The 22,061-nt window shown below is 39.4% G+C and overlaps 1 protein-coding gene across 4 annotated transcripts in view; it reads right to left on the bottom strand.

Annotated features, from left to right (window-relative positions):
• FER (FER tyrosine kinase) overlaps positions 1 to 22,061 on the bottom strand; it is a 412,213-nt gene that overhangs the window by 138,428 nt on the left and 251,724 nt on the right. For all 4 annotated transcript variants that reach the window (XM_074952926.1, XM_074952925.1, XM_074952927.1 and 1 more), the window contains 2 exons: positions 20,394 to 20,509; positions 18,820 to 18,914 (listed from right to left, as the gene is read on the bottom strand). In XM_074952926.1, coding sequence (XP_074809027.1) covers positions 18,820 to 18,914; positions 20,394 to 20,509 — 211 coding nt within the window. The remainder of the gene's footprint in view (positions 1 to 18,819; positions 18,915 to 20,393; positions 20,510 to 22,061) is intronic.

The raw sequence follows: 22,061 nt of genomic DNA, 5'->3' as shown, positions 1-22,061 counted from the left end.
TATCGGGCTGTAAAATGGGACTTTAAAACTGTGGCATATACACTCAGCCCCCGCAAGGGGGGAGGGGGAGATTCCAGATCCCCAGCTCCAGTCCGAGCCCAAAGGTCTACATCAAAATTTTACAACCCTGCAGCCCAAGCCCCATGAGCCTGAGTCTGCTGTCAGACATACCCATAATGTTTAACAGAAGTTTGCTGGAGCCCTAAACACCTTTTTCTTAAACTCAAAACAGCATTCAGCATGGGCACAGTCCCACTGAAATCCTAATTCAAAATGTCATATGCTTGCCCACATTTTTCATGGCCTCACTCCCCAGCACATCTCTAACTATATAGCCTCCTCACTCAATCATCCACTTAGCTCCGCTAGGCTTCTTCTCAACACAACTGGGGGTTTCTCTTTGACTTGGGCTATCTGTCAGGAAATCTCACCCTATGAGTTTACTTTTCCTGTTTACAACTCACATGAATTTATTTTTCTCTTTAGGATACAGCTGACTTTGTAAAATACTATGTGATATCCTGAATGAATGGTGCTGTATAAAAAAATTATTGTATCATCTTCTTTGGCCCCATGGCATTTCTGGATTTGAAAATGTCAGAAAAAGAATCAGTCAAGATTTTCTTGATACTGAAGGATAGCTAACTGCTTATCAGACACTGCTCAGTCTATCAGGTCAAAAAAACTTACTGTAAATATTTTGATATACAGTATACGCCAATTAATCTGAAACCCTATTCTCCAAGTTCTTTCCTTGTCGCCCAGCATGATATACATGTCCTTTGCAGCATGTACCTCATGTATCTTACTCTGGGAGATAAGGAAAGGATACGGATACTGTGACGCTTTGGACAATAGAGCAGAGACCCCTGGCCAGGACTGCAAGGAGGAAGAGCAGCCGCTGCTGGGGAGGCCACCCTGCTGCTGAATGGCTCCTGGCAGTGCAGGGATCCCTCTGCAGCCCAGCTGTCATTGAAACGAGTGGAGCCATGGCAGCAGAGCTGCAGAAGGTTTCTTGCACTGCCACAGGGCTGGTAACACCTGCCCACTGCAGGTGAAAGAAGGAACACTGCAGTCCTGGTGTAGCTACAGTCCCTAGCCAGGACTGAGAGGAGAAAGAGGGGGAAACCCCAACTTGGGGGAGCATACCCTGCTGCTAAATGGCTCCTGCCTTCTCAATTATTTGAACTCCTGACAATCCAAATAAAATCCATGTCCCCCATGCTATTCAGATAATCGGGAGTATACTGTACAGGGTTACTTATTTGAGAAAATAATTTAAGGCCATCTTATGTGAATACCAGAGATTTGATAATGATGACAAGTTTTGACAGATTGGGAGGCTTCTGGTCTTGAAGTTTTGAACAGTGTGGAAATTTGACAAACCTATACTAACTGAAAAACTGTGTTCTGCTCAGTTTCTGATTTTCCTTACAGCTGTTCCAGAATTACCGATCATTAGGACTTTTAAAAGAAGGCATATCACCAAAGAGGTGGAGCTAGAAATGGAGAATCCAATAGCTACTGCTTAAAGAAACAGAAGTCTTGAATTTTTAGCCTAGCCCCAGAAAACAGCCTTTAAAAATTCTGATGTGCCTTAGATTCCTAATTTTTAAAATAAACCCTTATAGTCTCTTTATATCTGTAGTTGGTCTTTTTTAAAAAAAAATGAACAGTGAGGGGTAAAATCTGATCTCTTCCATTGTTGTCGGTAGTGCTGTAGCTATGTTGGTCCCAAGATATGAGACACACAGTAGGTGATGTTATACGTTTTATTAGACCAACTTCTGTTGATGGAAGGGACAAGCTTTCAATCTTCACAGAGCTCTTCCTCAGGTCTGGAGAAAGTAACCCAAGCATCTGAACTAAATACAGGGTGGGACAGATTGTTAACAAAAGGGCTGCAGACATGCTGTAAGAAACCACTTAAAATGAAGTGGGCAATAGGGGTTAGCAGGCAGGCGGGTGTGTTGCAAATTGTTTTAATGAGCCAAAAAAAACCAGTGTCTGTGTTAAGTACATGGTTTTTAGTGTCCAGCAGAGTTATGAATTAAAGTTCCCAGGCTCATCTTTTGAAGGTATTGTGCAGATTTCCTTTGAGAACGAGGACTCTTATGCTTAAATAGCTCCCCCACCATGTATTTAGCTCACACGCTCTTGTTACTTTCCTCAGGACGAAGGAAGAACTCTGTGAAGCTCAAAAGCTTGTCCCTTCCACCAACAAAAGTTGGTCCAATAAAAGATATTACCTCATGGATTTGTCAAGAACAAATCGTGTCAAACCAACAAGATAGCTTTCTTTGACAGGGTAACAAGCCTTGTGGATAGGGAGGAAGCGGTAGATGTGGTATATCTTGACTTTGATACTGTCTCACATGACCTTCTCATAAGCAAACTAGGGAAATGCAACCTAGATGGAACTACTATAAGGTGGGTGCATAACTGGTTGGAAAACCATTCCCAGAGAGTAGTTAAGAGTGGTTTACAGTCATGCTGGAAGGGCATAATGAGTGGGATTCCACAGGGATCAGTTCTGGGTTTGGTTTGGTTCAATATCTTCATCAATGATTTAGATAATCGCATACAGAGTACACTTATAAAGTTTGCGGACCATACCAAGCCGGGACGGGTTACAAGTGGATCGAGGGACGTGATCGTTCCCCTCTATTCGACACTGGTGAGGCCTCATCTGGAGTACTGTGTCCAGTTTTGGGCCCCACACTACAAGAAGGATATGGATAAATTGGAGAGAGTCCAGCGAAGGGCAACAAAAATGATTAGGGGTCTAGAGCACATGACTTATGAGGAGAGGCTGAGGGAGCTGGGATTGTTTAGTCTGCAGAAGAGAAGAATGAGGGGGGATTTGATAGCTGCTTTCAACTACCTGAAAGGTAGTTGACAAAGCCCTGGCTGGGATGATTTAACTGGGAATTGGTCCTGCTTCGAGCAGGGGGTTGGACTAGATGACCTTCTGGGGTCCCTTCCAACCCTGATATTCTGTGATTCTATGATTAAGTGCTTTGGAGGATAGAATTATAATTCAAAATGATCTGAATAAACTGGAGAAATGGTCTAAAGTAAACAGGATGAAATTCAATACGGACAAATGTAAATTACTCCGCTTAGGAAGGAACCATCAGTTGCACACATACAAAATGGGAAATGACTGCCTAGGAAGGAGTACTGCGGAAGGAGATCTGGGACTCATAGTGGACCACAAGCTAATTATGAGTCAACAATGTAACGCTGTTGCAAAAAAAGTAATCATCATTCTGGGATGTATTAGCAGGAGTGTTGTAAGCAAGACATGAAAAGTAATTTTTCCGCTCTACTCTGCGCTGATTAGGCCTCAACTGGAGTAGTGTGTCCAGTTGTGGGCACCACATTTCAGGAAAGATTTGGACAAATTGGAGAAAGTCCAGAGAAAAGGGACAAAAATGGTTAAAGGTCTAGAAAATATGACCTATGAGGGAAAATTGAAAAAAATTGGGTTTGTTTAGTCTGGAAAAGAGAAGACTGAGAGCGGACATGATAACAGTTTTCAAGTTCATAAAAGGTTGTTACAAGGGGGAGGGAGAAAAATTGTTGTTCTTAACCTCTGAGGATAGGACAAGAAGGAATGGGCTTAAATTGCAACAAGGGAGGTTTAGGTTGGACATTAGGGACTAAAGCATGATCATATGCTGAACTAAAGCAAAAGTTAGCCAAACTTCATGAAAGCAGCATTAGCCTGGGAATGGAGACATACTTGTTTATAATTTTCAGCACAGTGAACATCTGGTTCTTGCAGGGGGAACATCTGCCTTCCCTCTCTTCCCCCTAGAAACGATTTTTGGGAAAGCTTCCAGAGGGTTCCATACAGACATTTTCTTTCTTGAGGTTTTCTTAGGGAGGAGATGATTATGCCCCCCCTTTCCTTTGAAATGAATGATACACTTACTTGGAGAATTCTTTGGCACTTTCCATATTTCTTGTCCAATTTTATATATTTGCTAGATATCACCACTCCATTCATGTACTCTTTTTCTAATAAATCATTCAAAAATTTCTGAAGTTTGCTGTATGAAAACTGTGAATACATTTACTTGTGACTACTTGATAAAGACATAGAACTGATGCTACGAAAATCATATAATGGAAGGAATGATCTTCCTTCCCAAAGGGAACAAATACACACCTTAAAAAAAAATTGTGCCTTCTACCAAGTGTGAAATAAGAAAATCTTCTCAACCCTACCAAACAGAATAAAGAAACAAAGCATTTAACAGCCTCTCAGTTTGTAGTAAAAAAAGAAGTTATTTATTCTTTCATGGTATAAGTACCCATGAAGAGAAACTACTTTAAATTTAATGAGCTAACATAACTGGAAGACCAGATGAAGTATTTTAAATATATAAATATTTCGTTCAGCACTATTGCCAGTTGTATTATGGTTTGTCCTCTAGTGCAGTACACTTTGTTTGGATTTCTAGGGAAATTGCAGTCACTTATATTTTTCTGAGAAAAACTTCTAAAATAACACAGCTTATTTAAATATGTTTTGTGAGTTGTTTTGTAGAAGTGCTGAAATCTCTGTTCTTACTGCTCATTGAGAGAGAGAGAATCATAGAATTATAGGACTGGAAGAGACCTTGAGAGGTCATCTAGTTCAGTCCCCTGCACTCATGGCAGGACTAAGTATTATCTAGACCATCCTCGACAGGTGTTTGTCTAACCTGCTCTTAAAAATCTCCAATGATGGAGATTCCACAACCTCCTTAGACAATTTATTCCAGTGCTTAACCACCCTGACAGGAGGTTTTTCCCTAATGTCCAACCTAAACCTCCCTAGTTGAAATTTAAGTCCATTCCTTCTGGTCCTATCCTCAGAGGTTAAGAAGAACAATCTAAATTTCTCAGGAATTTAAACAAAATAATTGAAGATTAAAAACAGTTAAACACAGTTTAAGAAAACACAAAGTAAGAAAAGTTCACTTCTTTCTTTGATACTGAATAACTGTAGGGCATGGCTTTGGCCACACAAGATTGAGCCTTTATTGTGACATGCAAAAGCAGTGCTAGGTCTACATTACTCCCAATATTTTATCCATGGACTCATATCTTCTTCTAAACCTCTCTGTTCTGTTTCTCTCATTTTAACATAATACATTATTGATTTTCTTAAAACTTTTTGGGTCCTATTTTCATCCTGATGTTAATAGGACAGGGCAATATAGGATATAGTTGGTCACTTACACAAGAGCTTTTCAACCCTAGGTGTCTAAAGTAAGGTCCTAAATCTATACTTAAGTACCTAAATAAAAGCATCCTGATTTCCATAGATGCTGAGTATTCACACATGCCACAGAAGTCATAAAGAGCTGCAATTACTCAGCACCTTTGGAAATTCGGAAACATTTAGGGGCCTACATTTAGAAGTCTCATTTTGAAAGTTTTGGCCTTAATTTGTATCTCCTTTTGTTTTTCAGAAGAAGGAAGACCACCATCACAAACTGATTCACTGAATATTAACTTTTCCCCTACATCTAAGATGAAACTTTAAGCACCTGCTCTGAAACAAAGGCCAAGGGAACTTTCACCAACTTTCACTGCTAAGGTAAAAATGCTAGTTTCCAAATGAAAAACACCTTTATAGTAAAAACTGAAGGGTGGTTTTTGTCAACTCTCTCCACTACCTGTTTTAATGTGTCCATTTCCATCACCAACCTTTCTAGGTTACTTTTATAGCCCCCATTACCATAGTACCTGAGTGCCTATGACAAAAGTCTTTGGCAAAATCCAAGGATTCTCTGGCAGAGGGTTATTGGCTGTACCCTACACCAATTAACATGAAAGCAAGACCAGGAACAGTTTTAGCTATGGAAAAGACACACAAAAGTAATTCTCTATGACGAGAAACTTCTCATTGTACAGTGATACAAAAAGAAGTCATCTGTGTTTCAAAATAAACAATTATTAGTGCCCCAAATCTTTTGTCCTATTCTATTAGCCATAAGTTAGATTATGTGCATCACTTGAAGCTGGTGTACCACTAGACTGGTTAAACATACGTGAAAAATACACCAATGGCCTAGGAATGCAAACCCTGTAGTGGCTCACAGCCCACACATTCAGCCTTCAACAATGCAACTTCAACCCTGATGAAGCTTGGAAAGCCAAAGGGAGTTCACAAGACATGAAACATCATGAAAGACCCGACGCAGAAGATCCCTGGCTTCGATCTCCCATGAAGCTTATGGGCAACCCTAAACCGTATCTGCACAAACCATAGCAGATGTGGATACTTGCTGCACAAATGGAGAATTAAAGACTCTCCTGTGTGTGACTATGGTCGCCCAGAACAGACCATAGAACATATAACAACTCAATGCCCGTTTCACAAATATGAAGGAGGCATCACACCAATACACGCAGCTAATCCTGTTGCAATTATGTGGCTTAATCATCTAAATATAACATGATTAGTTGTTGCTCTACATTTACATCAGCCATACAAAGATGAAGATTGCTTTGTTTAGGATTCATATAAGTACTCATTTGCTCATGAGAGGAGGAAATTCTTATTTCATCTCTTTTTAAACTATGGAAGATACAGGAATGATTCTGTAATGGTTGTAATAAATTCTGCTTTATGTCTAATAACCCTTTCCAGGATTAATGCTTTGTTAGTTAAGCCTTTTACTTCAGCCTCTAGAGAAGAATAAGGATTATTGGAATGTAATGGTCTATCCAAAAGACAATAAGAAAAATGCCAGTACAGTGTCTGTGCAATATGCCAACAGGTAATAAACTTTTGTAATGTACAAATTAATGGAAGCAACTCTACTTTCAAACAATTAATATGCTTTCATTGTCTTGGTAAGTGGTAAATCTTAAACTATTCCATCCTCATTTGTTTTTGGATATTAGGCACCAAATGAAACACAGCAATCACACAACAGCCTGCTGCCTTATGAAGTATCACTTTAAAATATCCATTGCTCCCAAATGTTGGTTCAGAAATATTTTGATGGATGAAATCAGAAATATAAGCTTTGATATAATACAGTAATGAAAAAGTACATTGGCATGAATATAGTGGTTAAAAAACTATACATTAACAGCAAAAACCAACCGGGTCAATGAATTAGTTTGAAATTCATAAAAAGAGTTACACGAAACTAGTACATTTAACAACAACAGAAAAGAAAGGCTAGACTGTGCTTTTTTCACTTATCCCTGAGTAAGGAGTGGCATTACAGCTGCATTGTCCCAGAAAAAGCATCAGAAGGCAATGAGACTCAGGGATAGTCTACACTCACAATGCTGCAGCGGAAACATTGTAGCGCTTAGTGAAGACGCTACCTATGCCAACTGAAGAGCCTCTCCTGTTGGCTTAGATACTCCACCTCCCTGAGAAGTGGTAGCTATGTCAATGGGAGAAGCTCTCCTGTCAACATAGCACTGTCTAAATTGGGTGTTCAGTCGGTATAACTGCATGGCTCGGGGGTGTTTATTTTTCACATCCCTGAGCCATGTAGTTATACTAACATAAGTTTGTTGTGTAGACAGAGCTAAGTGTCACAATTTGTCCTGAGTCCCCTGCACGGTCAGGTTAAAGCTAGTCACTACAATGTAGATCTATACCCTTAAAGAGAAAAGGTATGCTTGAAAATACATTTCACCCCAAAAGATTTCTAATTAAAAGTTTACAAAGCTTTTATTTCCATTCATTTGAAACAAAAAGAAGAGAGAGAGAAGAAACAACATACAAAGTACCAGATTTTATACTCAAACTAATGTCATGTTATTGTTCCTTTCCTTTCCCTTCCTCGTCCTCACCTTTCTCCTTTTATAATTTTTTTTTCTTTTTCCTTCCATCCCTTTCTTGCTATGCAGGGCTTTGAATTTGCAGTGTAGTCATGGAGCTTTACAAAAACTAACAGCAATTTTTTTTAAAGTACATCAGAAGCAGGAAGCCTGCCAACATTCAATCAGTGGGGCCACTGCATGACTGAGGTGCTAAAGGAGCACTCAAGGAAGATAAGGCCATTGCAGAGAAGCTAAATGAGTTCTTTGCATCAGATGCATTCTTGCATCTTCTTCACCTCAGAGGAAGTGAGGAAGATTCTTGAGCCATTCTTTTTAGGTGAAAAATGTGATAAACTGTCCCAAACTGAAGTGCCAATAGAAGAGATTTTGGAACAAACTGATAAATTAAACAGTAAAAAGTCACCAGGACCAGATGGTATTCACCCAAGAGTTCAGAAGGAACTCAAATATGATACCGCAAAACTACTAACAGTGCTATGCACCCTATCACTTAAATCAGCTTCTGTACCAGATGACTGGAGGATAGCTAATGTGACACCAGTTTTTTAAAAACGCTCCAGAGGCAATCCTGGCAATTACAGCCTGGGTAAGCCTAAACAATCTATTAGAATTCTTTGAGGGAGTCACCAAATGTGTTCCAGGCTGATCCAGTGGTTAGAGTGTACCTTGACTTTCAAAAAGCCTTTCACAAGGTCCCTCACCAAAGGCTCTTATGAAAAGTAAGCAGTTATGGGTAGATCCTCTCATGCACCCGTAACTGGTTAAAAGACAGAAAACAAAGAGTATAAATAAATGGGCAGTTTTCACAATGGAGAACGGTAAATATTGGTGTCCCCCAGGGATATGTACTGGGACCAGTGTTGTTCAACATATTCATAAATGATCTGGAAAATGGGGTAAACAGAGAGGTGGCAAAATTTGAAGACAATACCAAATTACACAAAATTGTTTAGTCCAAAGCACACTGTGAAGTGTTACAAAGGGATCTCAAGCAACTGCGTGACTGGGCAACAAAATGGCAGATAAAATTCAATGCTGACAAATGCAAAGTAATGCACATTGGAAAATATAATCCCAACTATACATACAAAATGATGGGATCTCAATTAGCTGTTTCCACTCAACAAAGATCTTGGACTCATTGTGGATAGTTCTCTGAAAACATCCGATCAATGTGCAGCAGCAGTTAAAAAAAACATAACAGAATGTTAGGAACTATTAGGAAAGGATTAGATAAGAAGACAGAAAATATTGTAATGCTACTATATAAATCCATGGTATGCCCACACCTTGAATCCTGTGTGCAGTTCTGGTTGCCCCACCTCGATAAAGATTTATTAGAATTGGAAAAGGTACCAAGAAGGGCAAAAAAATTATTAAAGGTATGGAACAGCTTCCATATGAGGACAGATTAAAAAGATTGGGACTTTTCAGCTTGGAAAAGAGACAACTAAGGGAGGAATATGATAGATGTCTATAAAATTATGAATAGTGTGGAGGAAGTTATTAAGAAATGTTATTCACTCCTTCGCATAACAGGAATCAGGGATTGCCCAATGAAATTAAGAGGCAGCCAGTTTAAAACAAACAATACCAAGTACTTCTTCACAGTCAATTGGTGGAACTCATTGCCAGGGGATGTTGTGAAGGCCAAAACTACAACTGGGTTCAAAAAAGAACTAGGTAAGTTCATTGAGGATAGGTCCATCAATAGTTATTAGCCAAGATGGTCAGGGATGCAACCCCATGCTCCAGGTGTCCCTAGCCTCTGACAGCCAGAAGCTGAGTGTGGACGAGAGGGGGATGGGATCACTTGATAATTGCCCTGTTCTGTTCATTTCCTCTGAAGCATCTGGCATTGACCACTAACGGAAGATAGGATATTGGGCTAGATGGACCATTTGTCTGACCCAAGATGGCTGTTCTTATATTGTTTATATATTTACAAGTAACCAAAACCTATGGTATTATAGGAGAAATAGGGAGTTGGGACTAGTAGGTAGGAAAGGAAAATAGTCAATGAGAAGATCTTCATTTTAACCAATGGTTCAAAATGCAAGAGAGTTTGAGAAATCCTGAAACACAATCCTTTTTCAAATTGTTTTGTATTTTTATTCTCAACTCGGCATCTTATCTTCTTAAAGAAATCACATGCAAAAAACCTTCTCTGCAGTAATTATTATTACACAAGAGTCAGGAAATGTTGATTTAGGCCCATAAAGCCAAGTCCTTGCAAGAATTTGTGGGGCATTTCTCCACCAAATTATTTCCTTGTACCATTTGTCCAGTTCTACTCCACATTTATGATTTCAGTGAGTTCATATTATCTGAGCAGGACAGGATAAAATTAAATCTTTTTAATAATATTTTCAAGGCTGTTGGCAAATTAGGCATTATGCAGTCACAAAACATTTTAAACCTTCTCCTTCACTAAATCTCTCTTTCACAGCAGTCAATTAGCACGAACAAGTACCTCAAATAAGAGTATTTCCATTTTCCATAAAACCCTAGTCACTTATCTCCAACAAAAAATGCATATGGTCAACAGATTATAGAAAAAGGACTTGAATGGTTATCTTAGCAATGTGTTTCAAACTGCTGAGTTTTTAAAAACTTCCTAGATATTTTATTCTCATTTTAAATTGTTGAATAGACTGTACATTCAGATCTTTTTTACAAATAACTAGATAGCCTCTTCAATAAATCTGAAGGATATAGCGTTGATCTTGATTTAGAAGTAAAACTGGTTTATTAATGGGTAATAATAGCAAATCTAAATTATTTTGGAATAAAATATAAATAAATTACTAAGTATGTTACATACAGCCAGAAAAGTATGCTTTCTAAAAGATACTCTGGAGAGTCCTTTTTAGTAATGATACCAATGTTATTTTATTGAGACATTTATACATGTTATCTGTGGCATGGCTAATATATGAAATATGAACCAGTTGGCAAAAATCCCTCTTTTTTATTCAAAGACCTAATTACTGCTGCTTCTTCATTATGGAAGATGTCTGGTTTGACTGGAAAGCAACAGAACACAACCCTTCTTAGAAAGTGACTATAATATTAGCCTTTTTAAATTAAGACAGAAAGCTGTGTTTGCAAACATAGGGGTGTATTGTTGCTTTTAAAAACATAATGAAAGGGTGTAGTTATTTTTAAAACCTTGACATGTTAGAGTAAAATGATCCCATTTCTAAATTAAACTACAATTTGGATTCTAGAAAATAATGCTTTAATCATCTAGGTAAATACAAAAGACAGATGCTACTGTAACTAGATGAAGATCTTGCAGTGAGTTATCCAACAGCTATCTAAATCAATTTGTAAACGTAAAATAAAAAAAGTTAAAAGATGTTTCTCTTGCAATTGCCAAGCTTTCAAACAACTACAAAATTAAAAGTATAAAAACTGCAGATGGGCAGAGGATATTTTACATAGAATGTTATTTTCAAATGTTTTTCTTGTTAACATTTTTTTCTGGTCTTTGTAGCACTTTATATCTTCTAGATGTTTTGATTCCTCATGTCAAATCTGCTTTTCATGGTGTAAGAATCCTCTATATACATATCTTTTTTATTTCTCTCTCTCACTGTTTTCAGAGAACAGAACTACTTAAACTCCGTTATGCTCACAAATGCTTTGATCATAAAAATTTACAGGGTGAACAAGTAGCCAAATTTAATCTTATTCTCAATATTTTAACCACCCCCCTATTCCCTCTCTCACTTCTCTGTCTGTTTTCAGATAGAAATCCCCCATCATCTTCTCGGGAGAAGGGAGGAGCAGAAGGAACAGCAGCTATTTCAAAGAGCAGTAATCTTCAGAAACCAGGGAACCATGGCTCCTGTCCCTGGAAATGATAATAGTAAAACACGGCAGTTTTGGGGAGGAACACACCATCTGCCCCCCAAAGGGAGAGAGTGGGGGAAGACTGGACAGGAGCAGCTGTGCCACCCCCTTTATTCCCAATAAGCCAGGGTAGTTTGGTGAATATGGGAAGGAATATTTACCGCCTACCCTTGCAATGGGAGGAACAGAATTAGAAACATAAATAATAAGATACGGGATGTGGACCTGAGGCTGAAGAGGATCCTAACAGGAGCGGGAAAGAATCCATTGATTATCTTGCATGTGGGAACAAATGATACGGCTAGATTCTCGCTGGAACATATCAAGGGAGACTATGCCAGGCTGAGGAAGATGCTAAAAGAAATCGAGGCTCAGGTGATCTTCAGTGGGATTCTGCCTGTTCCTAGAGAAGGGCAACAAAGGCATGACAAGATTATGATGCTCAACAGATGGTTCAGGCAGTGGTGCTATAAGGAGGGCTTTGGGATGTATGGCCACTGGGAACCATTCATGGACAGGGGACTGTTCTCTCAGGATGGACTTCACCTGAGTAAGGAGGGAAATAGACTTCTAGGATGGAGGCTGGCACAAGTGATCAAGAGAGCTTTAAACTAGGAATTTGGGGGAGATGTCCAGGTAATCTCCACGCCAGTTATTCTCTTTGAAAGGGAAGAAAACGAAGTAAGAAAGGATATTGCCGTGGGTAGGAGAATGGACATAAGGGTAGTGTACATACCAATCTAATAAGTAATACTGGCGATAGAATGTCTGTGCCCAATTGAGTAAAGAATGTGAGTGAAGCCAAATGGCAAAAATTAAGATGTTTGTACACTAATGCGAAGAGCCTAGGTAATAAAATGGAGGAACTAGAGCTACTGGTGCAGGAAGTGAAACCAGATATTATAGGGATAACAGAAACATGGTGGAATAGTAGTCATAACTAGACTATGGGTATTGAAGGGTATGTGCTGTTTAAGAAAGACAGAAATAAAGGCAAAGGTGGTGGAGTAGCATTGTATATCAATGATGAGGTAGACTGTAAAGAAATAAGAAGTGATGGAATGGATAAGACAGAGTCTGTCTGTGCAAAAATCACATTGGGGAAGAAAGCTACTAGAGCCTGCCCTGGGATAGTGCTTGGGGTGTGCTATAGACCACCAGGATCCGATGTGGATATGGATAGAGACCTCTTTAATGTTTTTAAACAAGTAAATACTAATGGGAATTGTGTGACCATCCAGATATAGACTGGAGGACAAGTGCTAGTAATAATAATAGGGCTCAGATTTTCCTGGATACGATATCTGATGGATTCCTTCACCAAGTAGTTGCTGAACCAACAAGAGAGGATGCCATTTTAGATTTGGTTTTGGTGAGCAGTGAGGACCTCATAGAAGAAATGATTGTAGGGGACAACCTTGGTTCGAGCGACCATGAGCTAATTCAGTTCAAACTAAATGGAAGGATAAAACAAAAATAGATCTGTGAATAGGGTTTTTGATTTCAAAAAGGCTAACTTAAAAAAATTAAGGAAATTAGTTAGAGAAGTGGATTGGATTGAAAAACTTGTGAATCTAAAGGTGGAGGAGGCCTGGAATTATTTCACGTCAAAGTTGCAGAAACTATCGGAAGCCTGCATCCCAAGAAAGGGGAAAAAATTCATAGGCAGGAGTTGTAGACCAAGCTGGATGAGCAAGCATCTCGGAGAGGTGATTAAGAAAAAGCAGAAAGCCTACAAGGAGTGGAAGATGGGAGGGATTAGCAAGGAAAGCTACCTTATTGAGGTCAGAACATGTAGGGATAAAGTGAGAAAGGCCAAAAGCCATGTAGAGTTGGACCTTGCAAAGGGAATTAAAAACAATAGTAAAAGGTTCTATAGCCATATAAATAAGAAGAAAACAAAAGGAAGAAGTGGGACCGCTTAACACTGAGGATGGAGTGGAGGTTAAAGGATAATCTAGGCATGGCCCAATATCTAAACAAATACTTTGTCTCAGTCTTTAACGAGGCTAATGGGGAGCTTAGGGATAATGGTGGGATGACAAATGGGAATGAGGATATGGAGGTAGATATTACCACGTCCGAGGTAGAAGCCAAACTCAAACAGCTTAATGGGACTAAATCGGGGGGCCTGGATAATCTTCATCCAAGAATATTAAAGGAACTGGCACATGAACTTGCAAGCCCGTTAGCAAGAACTTTTAATCAATATGTAAACTCAGGGGTTGTACCGTATGACTGGAGTTCCTATTTTTAAGAAAGGTTAAAAAAAAGCGATCCGGGTAACTACAGGCCTGTTAGTTTGACATCTGTAGTATGCAAGATCTTGGAAAAAAATTTGAAGGAGAAAGTAGTTAAGGACTTTGAGGTTAATGGTAATTGGGACAAAATACAACATGGCTTTACAAAAGGTAGATTGTGTCAAACCAACCTGATCTCCTTCTTTTAGAAGATAACAGATTTTTTAGACAAAGGGAACACAGTAGATCTAATTTACCTCGATTTCAGTAAGGCATTTGATACGGTTCCACATGGAGAATTATTAGCTAAATTGGAAAAGATGGGGATCAGTATGAAAATTGAAAGGTGGATAAGGAACTGGTTAAAGGGGAGACTACAGCGGTGTATTCCCCTCTCAGAAGTCATCTGTTCTACCACTGGGAGAAAAAGGAGAGGAACCTGCACCTGTGAGACTTTCAAGCCACAGAGCAGGAGATTTGTCCAACCTAGCTAACAGAGAGGGGTCCGAGATAGAGAGAGAGCGCAAGAGAGCGCAATTACATAATTGTTTGTTTTTCAATCGTGGGTCCCTAAGCAAACAGAAATGATATATTTTGTGGAAAAAAACCCTAAATTTGGCTTTTAGTTCAGAGACCTTCACTTCTATGTAATGCAATAGCCAGGAATAAATTAATAAAGTCAGTTTAATAAGCTATTATAGGTTTATGCTGTGGGTTGAAGACTGCTGGCTTGAGATGACTGGTTGCATTAACTGGCAGAAGAAAATGTTGAAATTAGGTGACGGTTTGCTCTCATTACCATGCATGGCTCTTTTTGTGACCTTCACTCACTCACTCTCTCCTGGCTGTATTTCTGAAGTGTGTTCTTTTATTTATTTATTCTGTGGAATATATCATTGCTCTATAGGCTTTTTTGAATTTTCCTATCACGGTGTTCATTTCTGTGGGAGGAGTGTCATTTCTTATGCTCTGTAAGAAAGGTTTTCACTTAAAGATGTTTGTGTTCAAATATGTTATATTCTTTGGCTATGTGTATAGCAACATCTGGGTTGTTTCCTGTGGCCAACAGTGATTGTATGCTTGTTTAACTGTGAGTCTGCCACCCTTCTTTTGAGTCCTCACATTAGCTACTTTATCCTGAGATATCTTTCCTTTTCCAGTTTCCAAAATACAGGACAGTCATGAAAATGATCTGACTCTGCAATTGCAACTAGAAAGAGCCACAAATAAAGCACTAAAAAAAGGAGTACTTGTGGCACCTTAGAGACTAGCACTGAAACCCAAATCACAGCAATCTCAAAAGAGAATAAACAGCACATATCCCACACATAGGAGGTATACAAGGGAACAAAAATATACTTCACAAATAAGGAATCAGAACATTCTATAGCAAAGGGCAAACTATATGCAAAAAAATGAGCAAACGTAATGGGTGAAATCCCACCACAGTATGTAGCCAAATGTTTCTGTTACATTCCCTGGAGAGACTACAATGTAGCCCTATAAACCAGAGTCTTCTACAGTTCTGCTTTTCACAGTGTGATACAATTTTATACAATTAAATTTTCTGTTTTGAACTAATTTTTTTAAATTGAGTTGCAGGATTATTTAGTTTAAAGATCCTCAAGTGTACTCACTAGGATTGCCAACTTTGTAATATTTAAAAAACAGACACTCCAGCAGGAGTGCCGGGGACTGCTCCTGCCTGCCTCTTCCCACAAGGTCCGACCCCTGACCCACCCCTTCCCAAGGCCCTGCTCCTGCCTCTCCCCACCCACCAAGGCCCCGCGCTCTATTTGCTCCTCTTCCCCCCTCCATCGTTCTGTCATTCTCTGCTTTTCCCCTCCTCTTCCCTCTGCCCAGAAGGGACTTGCCTTCAGAGCTGGGATCTGCTGCTGCCCAACACAGGTAGGAGGTGGCCCCAACTGAGTAGGGGCTGGCATAGGTAATGACCAGGCACCTCCCTGACTCCCCCACCTGCAGTAACCGGATACTGTCAAGTCCCCTTTCTGACCAGACTTTCCGGTCGAAAACCAGACACACGTCCATCCTAAAAAGAAAAGGAGTACTTGTGGCACCTTAGAGACTAACCAATTTATTTGAGCATAAGCTTTCGTGAGCTACAGCTCACTTCATCGGATGCATACTGTGGAAAGTGTAGAAGATCTTTTTATTTACACACAAAGCATGAAACAATACCTCCTCCCACCCCACTCTCCTGCTGGTAATAGCTTATCTAAAGTGATCATCAAGTTGGGCCATTTCCAGCACAAATCCAGGTTTTCTCACCCTCCGCCCGCGCCCCCCCACACACACACAAACTCACTCTCCTGCTGGTAATAGCCCATCCAAAGTGACCATTCTCTTCACAATGTGTATGATAATCAAGGTGGGCCATTTCCTGCACAAATTCAGGTTCTCTCACCCCCTCACCCCCCTCCAAAAACCACATACACAAGCTCACTCTCCTGCTGGTAATAGCCTATCCAAAGTGACCACTATCTGCATTTGTTATTTTATTTGTAGAGAGAAAATATAAAGAGAGATAAACAAACACACACTGAGAAAACTGGGCCAGGTGATGCAGAGAGTGAAAGCACTAGTATTTCACCTATGAAGATCCAAGTTCAAGTTCTAGGTCTGATCACAAGTGAAACTTATTTTAGGTAGTCGCATCCAAATTTGCCATCAGGGAGGTGAAAACCAGTAGTGGTAATATTCTGCACACAGCCATCACTCCTCTAATATAAAGCTAGTACCCAGCCCTTTCTCCGTCTGCCCCATTCACCAGCACCAGAATTCCTAACTTCTCTAGTTGGGTTGGTCCTGTTCCTGGTGTGCTGGCCATTTTTAACTCTCGAGAAGACTTGGTACGAGGTGTGAAGGATTGTAAATACTACAAAGGCTACTGAGGCATTGTAGCGGGGTGGTCACCCCGCTCCGGCCCTGAAGGGGTTAAAACAGCCCTGGGAGAGGGCTGCCTGGGGGAGCCAATAGTAAAAGCAGCCCTGGAGAGGGCTGCAGCTGGGAAAAGCTAGACTGATAGGGGGAAGCAGCCACAACTGGGGCCATGCCCCAATCGGGCCACAGCTGGCCCTGTAAGAGGGCTGAGGGCCAGGAGCTGTAAGATTCTCACTTTCGCCTGGGGGCGGGAAGGGCTAGCTGCCTGGGGGCAAGGTACATGAAGCAGAGCAGTGCTGGGGAAAAGGACAAAGGGAGCTGGGGAGCTCCAGCCTGGTAAACCCCAGGCTGCAGGCCTTGGTGGGGGCCTACAAAGGTACTGGGGCTACAGAGGTGCAGCCTGGGAATAGGCAGAGGCAGTTTATCCAACCTCCTTGCCAACGATGAGCAGCCATGGCAGACTGCAGTCTGCCCCAGTGAGCGGGGGCTAGATGATGACTGGCAGTAACCACTGAGGCAAGGTGGGGATAGAGGGTTGGGGGTTCCCCTGGGAGGGAAAACGCAGAGTAAGGGGTACTGCTGGGGGCAGAACCCTGAGGTAAAGTGGCACTGGGGTCTGGGAGGGACACGGGGTCTGAGGGAGACAAGACACCGGCCAGTAGAGGGCGCTCTGGAGTTGGAAAGAGCTATTTCCCAGGACGACCAGCACTGGTGAGTCATCGCATCACTACAATTATGCAAGCATGGAAGGTAGCAAGAATACCCAGAGCACAACAAAGCACACCAGGACCAGAGTTAGGAAGTTTCTTGCAGATCTGAAGCCAGGAGGGGGGAAAAAAACAACTTTTAGGTGGGTGTGAAGGTAGAAATGGTGACAGGTGAAAGATTTAAAATCTCATTCACTGATTTCCCCACATACCACTCTACCAGAGGCCTGCTTTTTCATCTTGTCCTGGGCCCTGTGAATCCTGGACCAAAATGGCAAAAGTGTCTCAGGCCAGGATATAAGAACATTGGCAGAGATGTCTGTGGAAGCCTTCACAAAGCATGGCCAGAATAAGCCTGGCTCAAGACAATGCTATTAATCTCCCATTTTCATAAACAATAAAAGTCAGTCACATATACAACAAAATCTCATTGAGACAGTAAATCATAATGGGACTAAGATTTCACTGTTGCATCTGTGCTTCTGTTAATACTCAAGTATTATAAACAATAAACTATACCCAAACCTTCAATGAAAATATAGGCTATTTCTTTGTGAATGGAATGGTTCTTGTTACATCCCAGAATACAATTTTGAAGTCATTTTTTTTTTAAACTCATCACCTGTATTAACTGTGCTGCATAGTAAGGAACACCAGTGGTTACCAAGAACACAGCTTTTCTTGCTACAGACAGATTCAAAGTGGGAATAAAGTGCCTAGCAGCTGCTGTTATCCTAACAGTTGGAAACTGTCTCCATCAGCTGGCAAAATACAAACACAGCAGTCCAAAAGTGGTACAATGCTATCAGAAAAAGAAAGAATACGATTTTCCTAAATAACCTATTTTCATACTTTTTAATGGAAGAGATATACATAAAACACAAAAGAAACTTCAGTGGATAGGGCATATTATAGATCATTACTCATCTGTACCAAAGATGTTACAGAAGTTGAATGTCTAAATTTAAACTCAGTTAACTCATCAATAGCAAAGACATCAATAACATAGGCAACACATGGAAAAAATGGGTATTTTGTTCTACACTGCAGTGAGGAAAATTAAGACTATTCCTGCACTAAACAAATGTGTAGTGGTATTTTCTAACAGCTTGTGATGTTTGGGTTGGTTATAGAGAAACTCACAGCAGACCTGCACAGCATCATGGCTAGCATAAACCAAGCTCTCTAAAAAGTTTATAAATGTAGAACTGTTGGGATAGATCACGATAACGCTAATAAAGGCAATTAAGACATAAGAAACTAAGGGCTATATGTTATAAAAACGCAAAAAAGAAATTTACCTGGAATAAGTTCCATAACTATATAAATAGGCTGCCTTTGAGTGCAAACTCCTATTAGCTTGACAATATTGGGATGGTCATATTGCTTGAGTATTCTGCATAGGGTGCAAAAAGGTTTGATTACGTTAGTATATTTCATTATGCAAGTTAATTAAAATAAATATCAGCAGAAAGTATCTTAAACCTCTAACATTATTTTAAAGCAAAATTTTCCTTGTTATATTATCCAAAATAAAAACAAGTTGCTTTCAATGCATCAAACGTACCACTCTGTGGAATTACAATCATACCACTCTGATGAGAAAATTAAAAACTAGTGAATACATTAACTAGTTTACAAGTCAAGATCTACTTAAGTATTCTCATAGTTATCCCACCATTTGTACACATCATAAAACAACTATATAATTTGACATGACAAGGCAGTCATACCTCATGAGGCCCAGAATTTAACTAAAAGATCAGAACTGGGCAGTGCTGGGAGAGTTCAGTCAAAAACCTTGCAAAGCATCTGTTTGCACAGCTCAAACACCAACTCATTTTCCTGAGCATTAAATACAGTAAAAATAATTTAAACTGAAAACAAAAAATTAAGGATAACGATTCCAATTTAGGAAGCTAAAACAATAAAACTTGCATCTGCTCAAGTAAGGCTATGATGAGAATATTTACAGACAGAAGAATATGCCATGATTTATAAATGAAAAGGAGGGCTGGTGAGAATTCTAGAGAGACATCATAGCTTCTGAAAGTTTGCTGCCTACTAATTAACTTGAACCACCTCTTGTAAAAGAAAATGGAAAGCTTTAGTATGCTTGAATGCCATCTCAGTAAGGAATAATGTATTTCATTTTAATTTCAATATAAAATTATTTCTTGAGTTGGAGGCTGCTTAGCAAGTGAAGCAATTCCTTGGTAGCCAGCCAGGCTATTAGCATGAAATTAAAGCCATTTTCAAGGAATTATATAGTTCAGATATCCAGTAAGTCATTTGTATATAGCTAATGTTTTCTACCTTTCTATCTCCGTAAAACTCAGTTATTTATCTAACAATGAAACTATGTTAAACTCTAGAGTGAGGACAGCAAGATAACTTAAAACATTTTACAATATTGTGGTACACTCCCTTACCCTGAGAATTTAAAGGCCATGTACTTGTGTTCTCATGTATCAGCTCACACACTTGGGCTTAGCAGGCTTTTCACCAATGTTTTATAATATAATTGCTATTTCAACCTCATTTTTCCCCATTATCAGGAATATCATTTGCCTGTCTGGCACAGCCCAGTTCTTCCAGAAGGCCTGTTCCTTCCCAAAAAAGATTAGTTAATGAGGTCAACATCTACATATTTTATGACTACCACTACTACTCTAAAATCTTGCTTGAGTCTATGATAAGGTCAGAACTTTGGGAAAAAAAACTCTTAACTGGGTGGCAATGTTAGTTTCAGGGCTTATTTATGATTGCTGGACGGGTCACTAAAGATACCCGAAATCTTTAATTTTCAAAATTAAAATTTCAATTAAAAAAAATTCAAGGTAAGCATATATCTAATTACATGTAGAGAACTCACCTGGCCTCTGATAAAAATTTTATTTTCAGTTCCTGAGGAAGATCTTCTTTACAAGTTTTTACAGCAACAGGAGTTTTATCCTTTAATGTTCCCTTATATACTTCACCAAAATTACCCTGAAATTGCAAATACATATATTCATTGTGCTGAGTAAACACATGATCTTTAAGTCTTCAGAAAAATAAGAAACAGATACCTTATGTTAAAGAATTTTCATTAGGATCTATGTTTTAAAGATGCTCTTATAAAATCACACTAACTTCAAAGGAAAATTGTTTTATTTTCTTGCTCTTACTCTAACATCATTCAGTTCATAATCCATTTTTATATTTGATCATATCTAACATACAGAATCTGACAAGATATTCTACTGTAACTTTAAAATATTTTCTGAACAAACAAAATAAGTTTGTCTTCAAATCCTTTTTTTAGTCAGTGGAACTTCATTAACTTCTAAAATCTGGGTTACACACTGAAAATATTACTTTCTTCCTTCTCTTCGATATTAACTCCACATCTCCAGATAAGAAAATGGAGAATTGTTTATTCCCTATTTTGAGATGCAGAATTTTTGTTATCTGATATGATCTTTGATGGGGCATGACATAGGCAACTGTACTGATTACAGTATAATCAACTATTGTTACATTACTGTGCACAACGAGGAGTCCTTGTGGCTCCTAAGAGACTAACAAATTTATTTGGGTATAAGCTTTCGTGGGCTAAAACCCACTTCATCAGATGCATGGAGTGAAAAATACAGTAAGCAGAATATATATTCTAGCACATGAAAAGATGGGAGTTGCCTTACCAAGTGGGGGGCCAGTGCTAACAGGCCAATTCAATTAAGGTGGAAGTGAATTAATTGAATTGGCTCGTTAGCACTGGCCCCCCACTTGGTAAGGCAACTCCCATCTTTTCATGTGCTAGAATGTATATTCTTCTTACCGTATTTTTCACTCCATGCATCTGATGAAGTGGGTTTTAGCCCATGAAAGCTTATGCCCAAATAAATTTGTTAGTCTCTAAGGAGCCACAAGAACTCCTCGCTGTTTTTGCTGATACAGACTAACACGGCTACCACTCTGAAACCTATTACTATCTACATATAAATTGGGCAGGGAGGCCAAAGGCTCTCCATATACAGGAAGGTTTTCCTCTCCCATTTTCAAATTTTTACGCTCTACACAAAGGTGAGGTTTGAGGCCCCACATTTTGCCAATAAGTGGATTTAAAAAGTAACTTGTTCTATATTCAGATTTCTGAGATGCCAAGCAAGAGCTTTTCAGTGAAAGACATATTTTTTAAATTGGCCTTTACAGCAGGATAATATGGAATAATTAGGCAGGAGAGTAGAATGAAGACAACTAAAAAGTAATTTAAGCTTACCATAAAGTTGCTGATTATCTAAACAATAACTATGATTGAGATATGGGAACTAATTAGTTCAAGACTGAAGGCGCAGCAAATCAAAAGAAACTATCGCAGGCCCAAGGGTGATCTCAGTTTCTGCCTTTTCACTACTTAGGCTTAAGAAACTAGGAAAGATTATACTCATGCAAAGGAGCAGACCATGCACAGGAGCACAAAACTGAAGGGCATATTTCCTTTGTCTGTGCTTGTTGGTTTTCTTTTTTTCTCCCCCCCCCCCCGTAAGAACAGATATGG

Source organism: Natator depressus, chromosome 5, assembly GCF_965152275.1.
Source record: "Natator depressus isolate rNatDep1 chromosome 5, rNatDep2.hap1, whole genome shotgun sequence".
Classification (NCBI taxonomy): Eukaryota; Metazoa; Chordata; order Testudines; family Cheloniidae; genus Natator; species Natator depressus.
This window is presented reverse-complemented; position numbering and strand designations above follow the sequence as displayed.